Here is a 16,009-nt window from a genome sequence, read left to right on the forward strand (position 1 = left end):
GCACACACACACACACACATAGATATACATATAGATACTACGCATTTTTTTTCAGATTCCTTATTTATATCGACCAGTATTAGGCACTGTTCACAGGCTAGCCTGCTTCAGTCAGAATGCTGCTTATGTTATCACAGGAGTCTTGTGGTTTGAGTGAGTCTCTACGACCTGCTGAACACGTTGTTCAATGAGTGAAGTAGTGAATCATACACAAAAATCACTGACAGACTACCGGCATGTCACCATATTGCCTCACAACAAGTCCCTGGGTAGTCGATGAAAATAGCTACCTCGCGTCTGCCACCTCCCTTATTTATGCACCGAAAAATCACTCTCCCCTCTTCTTCCCCTTTTGCTTGTGAAATATCCAGTGTCTGGTGTGTATGTGTATGAGAAATAGAACACAATCTGGCTTTATTGCCAGTGTAACCCAGGCCCTAGCAATCAGTTCCTAGTGTGGATGTCGACGGTCTCAAGTGTACAGCAAGAGAGACGATGAACAAGGTTCAGGCCAACCACTTTCCCTATTCAATTTCTGCTGCTGGTTGAGCTGGCTAACTAGCTTCTTAGTGGTGTCCGTGCCTAGCCTCCCAGACTCTCGTACTTCATTTAATTTGCACAGGGAGTCTGGAGCAACTCAATTGACAAACGTTAACTCACTTGAATGCAGGTGTCTGTTGAAGTTTACAACTATTGGATCTGGCCAGTGCCACTCTGGATCTGCCATAACCAATCGCTAACATTTGGCCGGGAATCACGTTGCGCGCAGGCTGTTAACAAAACCAAACACAGTGTGCGTGAAGATGTCCGTCCACGAGAGCTGACTTTAACTTCATTGTTCTCAGCCACTACCTCTGTTTGCCGATTTGACGCAGAAAATTTGAACGTAGAAAACCCACTAACATACCGCAGACCCAGACGTAGTACTGAAGGGAAATTCTAATTGAGAATAAATAGGCGGGTGGAGCCAGGCTAGTCCGTGCCCTGATCTCCACTTAATTCACTTTGACTTCGTTTGGACACGAGGCCTAGATTGTCGTGGTGGATTTTGGACGCGTCAGCGTTCAGCGCTGTGGACGGTGGTTGTAATGAAAGTGTTTCGAAGGGGTGGTTTTCTCAGAAATTATAGACAATACAAAAAGTCTCAGCCTCAGCTCAAATGGAGTCTAAGGTTAGGGTTACTGTAGAGTAGGGTATAATAGTAATGCTCTGAAGGGTTATACCTTCATTTGTGGCCAATGAGGCTTTCTTTGTATATTGGTGTGGATTAGATGACTCACGTCCATGTGGTTGATGTAGTGGAGCTGGGACGGGGCTGCTGGCCGCCCTTGTTTTCAGTCCAAAAGCCTCTTGGCTCTTTTCCTATCAGATGGCGCAGGCGCTACACATGGGCCACAACCCGGCGGGGATTTGTAACACATAGATGTAAATTATGCGTATTTTAGTAAATGAAACCAATCCTGGTTGAATAAAACTCTGGATTGCTTCATGAACCACATGAAGAATACAGAAGAAAAAAAAACTATTTTTTTCCTCCAATTCTCGGAATTTTAAATTCCGAGAATTGAATCAACGAAGTGAGTCTTTGGACCACATGGGATCTGTTTACTCCATATGATTGCTTCCGCATGGTCCTCATGCTGTGGGTTGTAAACCAACAACTTATTTTACTTCATTGCTGGCTCCAGGCCTTTCAGAAACCGAGAGCCTACATTCTAAATAGACATTGTTGGTCTTTGACCCATTTTTCTTTTGACAGCAATACCTTTGTGAACCAGGTGATAGAGGCAGACAGATAATAATAATAATAATAATAATGATACATAGGTTTTATATAGCGCTTTTCTCGGTACCCAAAGACACTTTACAAAAACACAAAACAAAAAAGCTACAAATGGACAGTACAGTACATACATGCATACTTACAAATACTCCAAAACAACAATACAGAGAAAGATAGGACAATGAGAAAGAGAGAGGGTGAAAAAAGATTCAGGTGGTTATGAAGCAGGCAGGCATACAAGCAATATAGCAGGGAATAAGCATCACATTTTAAGAATTGTTATGTTTACGATTGGGTGCCCCTACTGTTTCCATGTGCAATTCACTTTTACACCAATGTTGTAAAACTGTCATGGACAGCTAATCACATGCATCTCTTGATAAGCTCAAGGATTTGCGACTGCCCATTTCTTCCTAAGCCCCTTCATCTACCCCATGATGTCCGTACTGGTGTTCTTTTTGAGATATTTTTTTCCAGTATACACATATCGAAAATCGTTTTCATCTTTTTAATAGATGTATTCACACCGGAGCTCCACTGGCAGCACACCTTTTACAAGTGGGATATACTTCTAAGCAGCGTATCCGTTTGAAGGGCATATAAATTAGGCTATCGTTTTGGCCAGGGTTCTTAATTTGCCGATGGCTATACAGAGTAGACAGTGTCTTCGAAAGGTATGCAACCCTACACAGACTTTCACCTGAGCAGCCTTTAGTTCCTCCTTCCTTTCTTTTGATGTTAGGATGTTCCTGGCGGCCGGCGGGGGGGGCATTATTGTAAATTTGTAAAACAATATTCAACCGAAATTTTAAAGATAAAGATACTTAATATCAACATATTATCTAATGTATTTATAAGAGGCTGGACCAGTACTCATCTACTCAAATACACTTTCACAGCCCAAGTCCATACTGAGAATAATGAGCCAGCCTATAATGAGCTGCCCCAATATTTTATGTCTGGCTGATTTCACATTTCATGAACAAAGTAAAATAAAATACTTTTATTTCAGTATAAATGCTTTACGTGTGAATTAACCATATCAATAACTTTGTTATAATAAGTTATCACTACTTCTCTCCAGGTTTTAGTTTCACACTGATGAAGGCGCTTTCGTATCCATATATCTCTGTCCCTTCCTCACTTTCTTTCTCTCTCGCTTGTTCGATAGATTACAATCCTCTGGGTAAGCAGCTTTTGTAGAGATGCCTTTTTTATTTTAAATGTAGCGATGAAACCCCTTGCTCATGAAGTAGCAAAGACAGGAAATCAATGGAGACCGCAACCAGCTGGAAAGCAGAACCCAACCACGGAATAGACCTCATGCCTTCTTTTCTTCAATGCTTATCTTGCTTTAACATGGATGACCCCCCTTTGTTCTCTACGAGAGAGAGAGCGAGAGAGAGCGAGGGAGAGAGGGAGAGAGAGTGAGGAGGAATCAGCCATCATACCATCATCTCTATGATGGCACGCACTTTGGCTTGTAGCTCTAACTGCACACATGCACGAACACAGTTTGAATGAGATAAGAGGCTTTTTTGCTGTGTTATATGAAAATATGAAAGGTAAATTACACTTTTTAGACAACTTGGAAATCATCTCGTGACCCCTCAAAATCGTGACCCCAAAAACATCTTTCAGCCCCCGATTTGAGGGTGACAGAATAGGATGAACACACTATTTACATGCTATTATAAGGAATGCAAGAAGCACGTTAGTGGGCATGAGCAAAAAATAAAAGGATTAACGTTCCCTCCTCTGTGTGTGCTTGTTTTCCACAGTCAACGAGTATGTTTTCATGGTCCAGGCACGGGGAATACAGATCAGGGAAAACGTAAAGAACATCGGAGCCCAGGTTCTGGAGCAGGTCGTGAGAGGAGCGCACAGCAACAACGGCACTGGTGAGGACACACACACACACACACACACACACACACACACACACACACACACACACACACACACACACACACACACACACACACACACACACACACACACACACACACACACACACACACATTCAACTACAAACATACACAGAATTATCCATGCCAACACAAGCGCACATCCGCACTCACACACACACCACGCATACTCACACACACACACACACACACACACACACACACACACACACACACACACACACACACACACACACACACACACACACACACACACACACACACACACACACACACACACACCAACTAACATAACAGACCTAAAGCCCTCACAAGTAGGAGTCTAAAGGGGTCGAGGGGTGTTTAGGAGTGCAGTGGGTGATACATGAGCAGAATAGTATTGCAGCAAACTCTTGGAAGCCTTCTAAAGTATGCACCACGCACATCCAGTCACAATGAGCAAAAAACAGCCAGCCGAAAGAGAGAGCTATAGGATGGGTTGAGTTACAAAGTTTTCAGGCACACATGAATCTTCTATTTAATGCATGTGGAGATGGGATGGCTGAGTTGTTGAGCCTTACTCTGGGAACAGATGGCCGGTATGTAAGCTAAACTACATTGCAGTTGCGCTGCCGTAAAACACGGTGCTTTTAAATATTGATGTGAGCGTGTGTGTGTGTGTGTCTGTGTGTGGGATCCTCAGACTATGCCTATGACTTCAACTCGAGCGAGAGTGAGGCCCCGCCCACCACATATCTGCCAGAAGACTTCAACTACCTGCCGTCCCAGGTGTGCCCGGAGAGGCTGCCCACCATGAGTAAGACTACACTCTCCTAACTTCACGAATCAGGGGTTCAATCGAGGTGAACAGGGCGGTTTGTTTATTTTTGCTTCATGTCGGGAAAACGAGGCGTAACTCCGCCCCCTTCAGTGTTTGGTTTCTGTTCCTGGCTCTGTGCCGTCTCCCCACCAGAAGATCTACTGACACATAGTAGGACTGCTGGAGCCCATCATTACTTCCGAAATGACTTTGCCGACTTCAGCAGATGCTTTCCTCCAAATCAACCATGGAGTGGGGCTGACAACAAACAAAGTACACTCTCCAGAAATTGCCCTAATGACCAAAAATAAGAGAGCACAACAAAAAAAAAACGACCTCACACACAGTGCAGATGTACTTTGGGAGTAGAAAAGTCGGCCATGCTGCAATGGTTTTAGTTTAATCTTTGAAGGGGTATTTCACAGATTCAACAGAATCCATCTTGTCCTTCTGATCTCATATTATCAATTATCTTTTTTTAATGGCTTTTAATGCAAGCAAAGGATTTAAAGACCCATTCAAAAACAGTGAACCCTTGTTATTCCCACTAGTCCTCCTCTGTACTGCTCACTTTGCCCAGGCCTTTCCTTATCGTTTGCTTTTCCTTATCACTATTTGTTTATTACCTTCTCCCATGTCTCTGTTCAAATATCTATTCTAAACCATTAAAAACATGTTTTATCCTTTCCCAACTTTCTCACCCCTTCCTACCTTCCCCTCTCTATGTCTCTCCCACTCTCTCTTAATCTCTCTCTCTCTCTCTCTCCCCCCCCCCTCTCAGAGGGCAGGTTGGAGGTGAACATGACTGAGATACTTCTGGATGAGGTGGAACACTCCTTGTTGAGAGCAGATCCTAGTCTAGCCCCAGGCGGCTACTGGACGCCTACAGACTGTCAACCTCGCTGGAAGGTACTAAAAGTGTCTGTGTTATGTGTGTGTGTGTGTGTGTGTGTGTGTGTGTGTGTGTGTGTGTGTGTGTGTGTGTGTGTGTGTGTGTGTGTGTGTGTGTGTGTGTGTGTGTGTGTGTGCTTACGTACGTGGGCAGGATGTGTTAACTGCAAAAAAAAGTGCAGAACTTGAAATCTCTACACAAAAATTATAAAGAAATCCCCTCTCAACTTGTATAGAGATTTTGGCGGCTGTGTTTACTGAATGAACCACATCTATAAAAAAAGAAACCTGCACAGATCTGCAGATCACTTTGCATAGACCTTAGAAGTCCATTGCGGTCTATGTACATGCTGAGGAATGCTTAGTTGCCCATGCATGTTGTATGATGTATTTCAACGTATCCCAAATCATCCCAAATTCCCAAGAACTCAATTCTTGCCTGTGGTTGTTCTGGGGGAGGGGTTGCAAGATGGGTGCAATATGATTGGGTAATCACGTCATTCACATTGCAAGGTTTCATGTTCCATGTTTGACAGAAGCACCTTATGAAAAACGTTCTTTTAAAAAAGCTTTGATTGCTCGGCAAACTAAAGGCGCTGATGTAGGCTGAACCGGAGCAAATAGAGGAACAAACCCATGTTTGGAATCCTGCCCGCCATTTCCTCTAGACAGGAAACGAAAAGAAAGAAAGGGACATAATGAGATGCACCCAACGCAAAAGCACCACCAGGCATGTTGTGCCTCACCACTGTGCTGTTAGTCAGCGCAGTGTTAATAGTATTCATAGTAGCCAGGAGCCGGGGGCTAGGTAGGCCTACGAGGGCCATTAGGCTCTACACTGGAAGCAGGACGTCAGCACACATCCAGCCAGGAAGTCAACACCCGTTTAGTCCTTGTTGTGGTTGGTCAGTAGCAGCGGTGTGTGTGTGTGTGTGTGTGTGTGTGTGTGTGTGTGCGTGTGTGCGTGTGTGTGTACGTGTGTGTGTGTGTGTGTACGTGTGTGTGTGTCTGTGTGTATGTGTATGTGTGTGTGGGGGGGGGGGGGTTGTATGTGTGTCTGTGTGTGCGTGTGTTGTTTGTGTGGTATGTGTGGGTTTGGGAGTAAGAGTATGAGTACAAAGAGAATGTGGCACAGAGGGGTCTGAAAGAAAATGGGGAAGAGCGGGGCGAAGAGACCAAAAGAGAGAGAGGGGGCGAAAGACAGAAATAGCGAGAGAGGGTGGGTCATACAAAGCAGTTATCTATAATTGAACGACTACAATGAAAAAACACATGCAAAGTTGTTGGCAGGTGATCAAAGAAACCAGCCGAAGGCACTATCTTTGTGTTTATGTTCATTGCCTAAACAGCATTGCCTGCCAGTCCACAGTCCACTGCACGAGCATTTTCCAACCTCGCTCTCGTCTGGCCCTCATTCCCAATCCTTTATGATGTTTATCAGCGTTGCCCTGCCTGCTATCTCTCTCTCTCGCACTTGTTTACTCAGTTGGACAGAATGGGATCTGACAATGCACCTTTATCTCCCATGGTTTGAAATGTCCCTTTGTGTATGTCCATTTCTCCCTCTCCCTTTCTTTTTTTCCCACTTTTTGTTTAGCTTGAATACATACTTAAATACAAACCAAAATAACTAATAATAATAATTTGGTTTTCCAAGGTGACATTAAACCGCTCTGATTGGTCAATACTTGGTACCTCCGATAATGAAAGGGAGATAGAGCCATTAGTGTGTTTCTGTGTGTGCTTGCCTCTGTGAGCATGCTGGTGCGTGGTGTGCCATACAGTGGCAGCATAGCCTTTTAACACATGGCACTAATCCGATTGCTCTCTACCGCCTGGGATCCACCAATTAAACGATGTGCTGCGGTGTGTTCTCCTGCTAGGTGGCCATCCTCATCCCCTTCCGGAACCGACACGAACACTTGCCCATCCTCCTCAGGCACCTGGTGCCGGTGCTGCAGAGACAGAGGCTTCAGTTCGCCTTCTATGTCATAGAGCAGGTACGTTCACACACACATACAGAAACAGATACACACACACAGACACACACACACACACACACACACACACACACACACACGCACGCACGCACGCACGCACGCACGCACAAGCTTTAATCCCAAGCAAACACACCACACTAAGCACATCACGTCATCTCGCAAGTACACTAGGAGGGAACAATAGATGGTGCATGTGCACAGCTCAGAGGTTAAAGGTGTAGCTGTACAACCCTGTAATGTTGAAGCTCCTATATTTTCTGTCGACAAATTGGCATTTCTTTTCCAATGTTTCACCAAATCCATACACAACCAGTATCCAAATCCTCAACCACTGCTGTTTTCCCTCCCTTTTTTCTTGTCCTGCCCCCAGACGGGAACGGAGCCGTTCAACCGAGCCATGTTGTTCAACGTGGGCTTCAAAGAGGCCATGAAGGACCTGGACTGGAACTGTCTGGTGTTCCATGACGTGGACCACCTCATGGAGAACGACAGGAACTACTATGGCTGCAACGACATGCCACGCCACTTTGCCGTCAAACTCAACAAATACTCCTACATGTGGGTCCCACGGCCGAGACCGTAGTGGAGAACTGTTAGGCGGGTCAGCACATGATGAGACACAGAATAGCAGTTTAACACTTTGTTGCACAGAAAACATATCTTTAGCTTAAGAGATAAGAAAAAAAGCCTTCTGCATTTAAATTCCGCTGGTTTCTGAATGACAAAGAAAGCTGTTATCTGATTGGATGTTTAACCAGGGATCAGTGTCGACTGGGTCAAGGTTTAAATTGTTTTAACTTTCAGCTCAGCGACAAGGTTGAGAATCCAAAAGGGGCTTCAACTTGGTGTCGCTGACGATGAATTCTCATCTTGTGTTGACCAGTTTATAATCTCACACCCTGAGAATATAGAGTTAATTAAATGCTCATTATGGTTTCTGATGTGTTTTCCTCCAGGCTTCCCTATAATGAGTTCTTCGGGGGCGTCAGCGGCCTCACTGTGGAGCAGTACAAGAAGATCAATGGATTTCCCAATGCATTCTGGGGCTGGGGAGGAGAGGATGATGACCTCTGGAACAGGTGAGGGCAAATAAACACACACACACACACACACACTCACACACGTTCCACACACTCATCCTCGGACACACACACACACACACACACACACACACACAGACACGTTGCACACACTCATTCATGCACACACTCACTCACACATTTATGCTAGCACACACACACACACGCAAACACACGCACGCAAACACACAAACACAAAACACACATGGCCTCTGTGATATAGCTGTCATTGTCCTTTGCTGGGTTTGCTCAGAACGATGAGTCATCTCTTCTGTGTTTGCCTTACACTACCATGTCCTACAGTACAGTCGCCCCCAGGTAGCTTTTCATGCGCTGCCCCTCCTCTCCATTATCTCTGATCTAAGTGAGTGGGTTCCATGCCTCTTTCCAGAGATAAAAGCCTCATTGTGTATTCCCTCACAAGAATTTGCCCAACGCCTATTGATTCGGTCTGTCAATTGAATTTGTCTCTTCACCACGCATGTACAGTATGTCCCGAACATTGGGCAACAACACCGTTTTTGTCGCAGAGGTTGGCTATTGGGAAGGCCAGCGTTCGGGTCTCTTTTCTAATGGTACTTTGATTTGCAGGGTGCAGCTCGCCAACTACACAGTGAGTCGCCCATCAGGAGAGCTTGGCCGCTACATGTCCATTCCTCATCACCATCATGGGGAAGCTCAGTTTCTGGGCAGGTCAGTGTTTACACACCATACAATACCCATGCATTTCAAGAACAACGCACACACACAAACACCCACACACATACACACACAAACACAGACGTGAACGCACGCACACACACAGACACACGTGAACACACACACACACACACAAACACACACACCCACACACACATACAAACACCCACATACACACACAGACGTGAACGCACACACACTTGAAAGCACACACACAGACGTGAACGCACGCACACACACAGACACACGTGAACACACACACAAACACACAGACAAAAACACACACACACACATGCAAACACCCACATACACACACAGACGTGAACGCACACACACGTGAAAGCACACACACAGACGTGAACGCATACACACACACGTGTGAACACACACACAAACACACACACACACACAGACGTGAACGCATACACACACGCGTGTGAACACACACACACAAACACACACACATACAAACACCCACACACATACACAGACGTGAACACAAACACACGTGAAAGCACACACACAGACGTGAACGCACACACATAAAAACACACACACACACACACACACAGACGTGAACACAAACACACACACGCACACACATACAAACACCCACATACACACACAGACGTGAAAGCACACACACAGACGTGAACGCATACACACACACGTGTGAACACACACACAAACACACTCACACACACAGACGTGAACGCATACACACACGCGTGTGAACACACACACAAACACACACACACACACACATACATACAAACACCCACACACATACACAGACGTGAACACAAACACACGTGAAAGCACACACACAGACGTGAACGCACACACATAAAAACACACACACACACACACACACACACACACACACACACACACACACACACACACACACACACACACACACACAGACGTGGACGAACACACGCGTGTCAGGATTTGGTTGAATCGTGAGAGTTGATCATTGGAATGTGGCTTAAGCAAATGTGATGTAAGCCAGTCACATGGGAAGGGAGAGTAGTGACTTAGAGGGAATTTCATTCCTGGTAAAGACTTTTCATGTGACTTATATTGGGGCTGTAATTCAATAGCGTTCTTGTTGCTTGTGATTGTCACTCCTTCTGTACACAAACACGCCATTCTCTTCCAAAGTACTAACTAAAAAAGATTCTGAATTATCGCATCACATAAACTGCATATGGATAATGTCAAGTTCACACCATTGGAAACACATCCTGTTCCTCTTGTTAAATCGTGTACTCCTAAAGACCACTCCTATCCACTAACGTGATGCTACTAGCATAGCCACTGGCTCATGTCATCGTGTCTCATATCCTTTCTACGTTCTGCCCGGAAGGTACACTCTGTTACGCCACTCCAAGGAACGGCAGGGGCTGGACGGCCTCAGCAACCTCAACTACTCCCCCCTAGTGTCCAGGAGGCACCTCTACACCAACATATCAGTCAGCCTCACCAGGAACCTGGCCCCCATCGCCGACTACTGAGCCACCAGCCGCCAGATCACAGAACCCATGCGATAGCCACCGTCCGCTGGGATTTCAAACCTATGTTCCCAGACGCAGCCCTGCTTAAGAACCTTCTTTTTTTTTTTTCAATTCAATATTTTTCTGTTTGTTTTTTTGTTTTCGGCCTTTGTGTGTTTTCGTCCGGGGGGGTTACGCAGTGTCACACGGGGAGAGTAAAGAAGGGTCAATGCGGCACTTTGTGCCACATTCCATCACTCCTCTCATCCGTGGACCTGGTCTCCACCATGCCTTTCGCACCATTTTGGCCTTCAACCTTCCCCCTCATACCCTGATTGGTTAAATTAGCGCTTAATCCGGGAATCAGGAGCTGGCTGCTTCACTTATCTGGTCCGCACACTAAGACTCAACTGTGTGGATGTGGTTTCTGAGGCTTTCAATTGAGTTTATCTTATATATATGTATATATATGTATATATATATATATATATATATATATATATATATATATATATATATATATATATGTATAATCATGTGGCATTTACACCCGTAAGTCATTCACATGCAAACCAACAGTGGATTCTTGCAGCTGGTTCTGCAAAATGTATGCCAAAACTTTTAAGTGAAGTGGGACATATATAAAGACAGAGATATATAAAAGTGATTTAATGAAAGTGAGAGTTTTTACAGTTCCTAAAAGTTCCTTAGTTAGGAAGTTCACTGTATAATAATAGTGTACAGACACATAACGAATATCAACCGCTTTTTTGGAGGAACTCCAGATCACATCACCATTTTCAGAAAAGGCCTCAACGTTTGTCAAAAAATGGCGCATCTGTTGTTTTTTTGGCTGCTTGGGGAATGGCTTTTTATATGTGTGAGTGCAAAAGATTCATTGATTAGCAATAAGCTGCCAGAGCTCACAGCAGAACTTAGAAACTGACTCAATATAAAGATGCTTTAGCGCGGCTGCTGACACACGGAGAACACGAATAGTGCGGAGAGCCTGCTCTGTATGCAAACCTCCCCGACGGACACACCTCCGCCTACACAAACAATCCACCCGGTCAACACCGGGTGGCCCGGTGGGGCCCTGGGCCTCTGTGTGTTTAAGTTATTGAAAGTTATGCAAATAGCCACGTGGAGAGATCCTGTTCGCCGGATCTGTAGATGGACGTCGGCCGCGAAGGTCAGCCTTTGAAGGACGAAAATAAGTTGTTTTTTTAATGTCGTTGTTAACGCCACACGCACACACACACTTGCGCACACACACACACACACACACACACACACACACACACACACACACACACACACACACACACACACACACACACACACACACACACACACACACACACAGAGAGTTGAAGAGAATCAGACGTAGAAGCGCGCACGCTGGCTTCCACTCTCATTTATGTTTACAGTGTGATTTCATTTTCTTGTCCTGATTGGTGGAACACCCCCCCTCCCCACCCTGGTATCGTATGCTGTATGAGTGTCTCACGTTTTGATCGGAGGCTGCCTTTATGTTTATATGACACTGTATGTACACGTCCCCCTTAAGGTCCCAAAGCGAGGCACTGTTGATGTCGTTGGAGACGAGTCTGCCGTAATCGATGACTAGTGAAGACTGTAGGAGGTCATTCAGAGGTAAAGGCAGTGTGCTTTGGCCCTACAACAAGTATGACGATTTAGAGAGCACCACAAAGAGACAAAAGCACCCCGTTGTTCTCCCCAGTGTGTGTTTGAATATGAGTGTGTGCATACGTTTGTGTGTGTGTTCTGGACAGTGTTGATGGATACTTAAGGTTCTTCCCTTCTCTTGACATTGTCTATTTTATAATTACACAGCTACTTCATTTCACATAAATCGCCTTTTTTGGAATACTGTGGGTTGTAGATTAACTGATGTGTTACCCTGGTAATATATAAAAAAAATCAATTTGAGGCTGGACCTCAAAGTATTTATTTGATCTTGTACGGATTGTGTTCTGTGATTGTTATGATTTTTTTTGAGTTGAGTCGGTAGACGATACAGATGCACTGAAGCGGATTGTGTTTATTTGATTGGGATTTGTGAGGTTCCCGTTTGAGTGATACATGTGCTGTTCCATGTTGTTCAATTCAACATATGAATGAAATGGGATTGACAATGGTCTTGAGATGATTGGAGTTGGAAGTTGTGGTTAAAGGGGTCTCATTTAAATTGGAATGGGATCCCCAATGCTGATGCATTGTGTATTATTCTGCTGAACAGTCAATCGCCGGAGGAAACCATTTAGTTTGAAAGCCACAGGAAGAGAGTTATCAGGAAGTGCCGGTCGTCACCTGCCTCCACTAAGCACCTTCAATATTGTAACCACCAGATGGAAAATAAACCACTAGCCGACATAAAGAATGTGTGTGTGTGTGTGTGTGTGTGTGTGTGTGTGTGTGTGTGTGTGTGTGTGTGTGTGTGTGTGTGTGTGTGTGTGTGTGTGTGCGCGTGTGCGTGTGCGTGTGTGGTGGTTCTGGATGTATGGTTGCCTGCAGTGGGTGCTCAGTCCTGCCTGGAGCATATCAGTCTCAATGATTTTCATCAGTCAGGAGCATTTGTTTGCCTCCCAGAGAAGCATGCTGAGGGTGCTTAGTGAGAGACATGAACCACGGCAGCCGGGTGGTTTTCCTATCCACGTGTGTTTGAGTGAGATGGTGGATCCCGTTGACCTACAGTCCTAACCAGACAAATTCCAGCATTTTTTTTTTTCTGTTTCCGCACTGATTTTCATTTTTGATTTTTGATGTTAGATCGCTGACCTGTCAGAAAAAGAAACCCTAAAAACACACAGGTCCTGATTTAGAAATAACATTTTTTTTTGAAGTGGACGTATATTATGCATTATTTCATATTTTTTACCATTCAATGAACATGTGAGGATAATTGAATATGAGAGACGGACTATCGTATGTGTGATGACACCCCTCTGACTGGCCTATTTATATTTTACAGCGTATGGACTATAATTGTTTCCGGTGTTCAAACACTGCAAGTGAAACACAGAGCCTGTGTCAACTGCATCTACAGACAGGGAAAAGCAGTCAACCATTGCCATTGCTGTGATCCAACCTGTCAAATGGCCTTTAGTTTGTGTTTTTGTTGTTTTGTTTTTTGGAGTCATGAAAAAGAGTTTAAAAGGTGCACGGTTGTGTGAAGCGCCAAATTCCAGGCTCAGGCAATGCCTGCTCTTACAGAGACGTGCTCAATAGCCACATACTCTCACGCCCTGTCCTGCTCCATCCTGCGCCTGTCTGAATGACGGTTACCCGCGAGTAACCTGACGAGACAGGCAGCCTTAATGCTTTGTTAATTTATTTCAGTGTTTTTAACTCTAGTTTTTTATTTTTTTATAAGCAAAAAATCTATTTAAACTGAAAAAAATGTTATTCATATTGAGACAATGACCGTTGTAAATAGTGTTGTGTGTGTAGCGAATTACAAGTTCTAGAGGAATTAAAAATCACCACAGATGCTAGCTTAACGAACAAGGCTTTGGAGTGGTTTGGCCGGCTGTATATCTGGTGCCATTCAAGTGCTAGTGAAGCTTGCATCGCTACATCAACGCTTTTATATCATGGCTTAGCCAGCATAGCCTTTTTAATGAGCGTACTACTTCACGAGTCTGAACATTCTGGAAGCCTTCCTCCTTCCTCCAACCCTTACTTAAAAAATGCTGTAACCGTGGAGGGCTTATGAGTGGGATGTGAGTTATCGATCGACAGATGAGATAGCCTAGTTCATGCTTATTAAGATAATGACAGCTGTCCTTTGATAAGGACAGCTGTTGGGTCAAAGGTAAGGCACTGTAGGATGTTAACAATTCTATGTCAGCCAAAATCACCATATGCTTACGAAGCTTAGAATGCAACACTGGCACACTAACTAGCAACACAACCCACTCCAAAATCTACACCAACAAATAGATTTCAATTTTTTGGTTTTTCATTAAAGCTTACAAAAGAAAAATGTAGAAGCTGAAGTTGAAATATATCTTCTCTGATTGTAAGGAGCCACCTTCTCCTTGAATTGAAGCCATTCTAAGCCACTTGTTAAAAAAAAACTTGATGTCAGCCTTATGTGTATCTGTGTATTGACATATTATCTTTTGATTATTGAAATTTGTATGATGGAGATTTTCTTTTATAACATCATTGTTATTGTCAAAGTACACCAATAAAACAAAACTTGAAATTATATTTTTCTATCTGCTTCTGTTGTGCTTATGTCATTCCATTGGCTACATGCCATTCATACATTTAAATAAAACAAAATATGAAACATTTAAATGAAATATTAGCTTTAGAATTTATATTACCGGCAAACCCATTTGATTATCTTAAAATGATGGTAATGATAAGATATGATCATATTTATTTGTAGTGTTCCTGTATTGAACTCAAATCATGGCAAAAGGGATAGTGAAGTTTGGAATACAGTCCAAACATATGGAGCAAACATAGGCTACCCAAGGGTCTGGGTCAAAATAGTTGACTCCGTTTAAACTGAAAACTTAAAGGCCTTGTTGCAGGGTTTGTTTTCCAACGAATTTGTGCAATTTGCTTGTTGGTATTTAAGATTTAAACTGTTATTTATTGTATTTAATGTTGTTAGGTGTCACAAAACGGAGTGTTATAAGAAAAAATAGGTACTATTTTACCAGTTTGCTATTGATTCTCATTTCCCCCAGAATGCATTGCATGACGTCACGTTGGGGAGACACGGACCAAAGCCGCATTGAGACCCTTGGGAGTAGAGACTAGTAAGAGAGTGTTCAGCAGATTATACAGATACATAGATAAATACATAGATATTATGCAAGGGATAATGTATAGAACGCCGGTCATTATCGAGAAAATAAGCCCCTACAGGGCGAACAGGACACCGACGCGCAGCGGAGGTGTCTTGCTTCGCCATGAAGGCGCTTATTTTACGATAATGACCGGCAAAGTTCTATACATTATCCCGCTTATTACACGGCTACTTGCCAAAACGAAACATTTTATTTACAATTTATTTGTTACCAGCATTCATAGTGTTGATCAGCAGAGAAATAGTCCGCCCAAGACGTTGACGTCGTCGCTTACCAACCGACATCGCTTGGGTTGATACATATCCCGCTTATTACATTGACTAGTTACCGGACTACGTGCAGAGTGTTACCAAAGGCAAAAAGTAATTTTGTTTACCTTGACAGCAGTCATTATTCATCCGTTGCCAATGAATTATCCAAAAATAATTGACCGCCGGAAGTTGTGAAGTGCCCATGCAAGTGAACGGAACGTTGAAAA

The 16,009-nt window shown here is 43.9% G+C and overlaps 1 protein-coding gene across 1 annotated transcript in view; it reads left to right on the forward strand.

The window, feature by feature from the left end:
• The window catches only part of b4galt5 (UDP-Gal:betaGlcNAc beta 1,4- galactosyltransferase, polypeptide 5), a 34,580-nt gene extending 19,665 nt beyond the window's left edge, over window positions 1-14,915 (forward strand). Inside the window, exons 2-9 of the mRNA XM_060049492.1 lie at window positions 3,565-3,684; window positions 4,394-4,507; window positions 5,292-5,419; window positions 7,285-7,401; window positions 7,772-7,959; window positions 8,358-8,480; window positions 9,072-9,173; window positions 10,552-14,915. Coding sequence (XP_059905475.1) covers window positions 3,565-3,684; window positions 4,394-4,507; window positions 5,292-5,419; window positions 7,285-7,401; window positions 7,772-7,959; window positions 8,358-8,480; window positions 9,072-9,173; window positions 10,552-10,699 — 1,040 coding nt within the window. The 3' untranslated portion in view covers window positions 10,700-14,915. The remainder of the gene's footprint in view (window positions 1-3,564; window positions 3,685-4,393; window positions 4,508-5,291; window positions 5,420-7,284; window positions 7,402-7,771; window positions 7,960-8,357; window positions 8,481-9,071; window positions 9,174-10,551) is intronic.
• Window positions 14,916-16,009: the final 1,094 nt, after the last annotated feature.

The sequence above is a fragment of the Gadus macrocephalus genome, chromosome 1 (genome assembly GCF_031168955.1).
Source record: "Gadus macrocephalus chromosome 1, ASM3116895v1".
Lineage (NCBI taxonomy): Eukaryota > Metazoa > Chordata > Actinopteri > Gadiformes > Gadidae > Gadus > Gadus macrocephalus.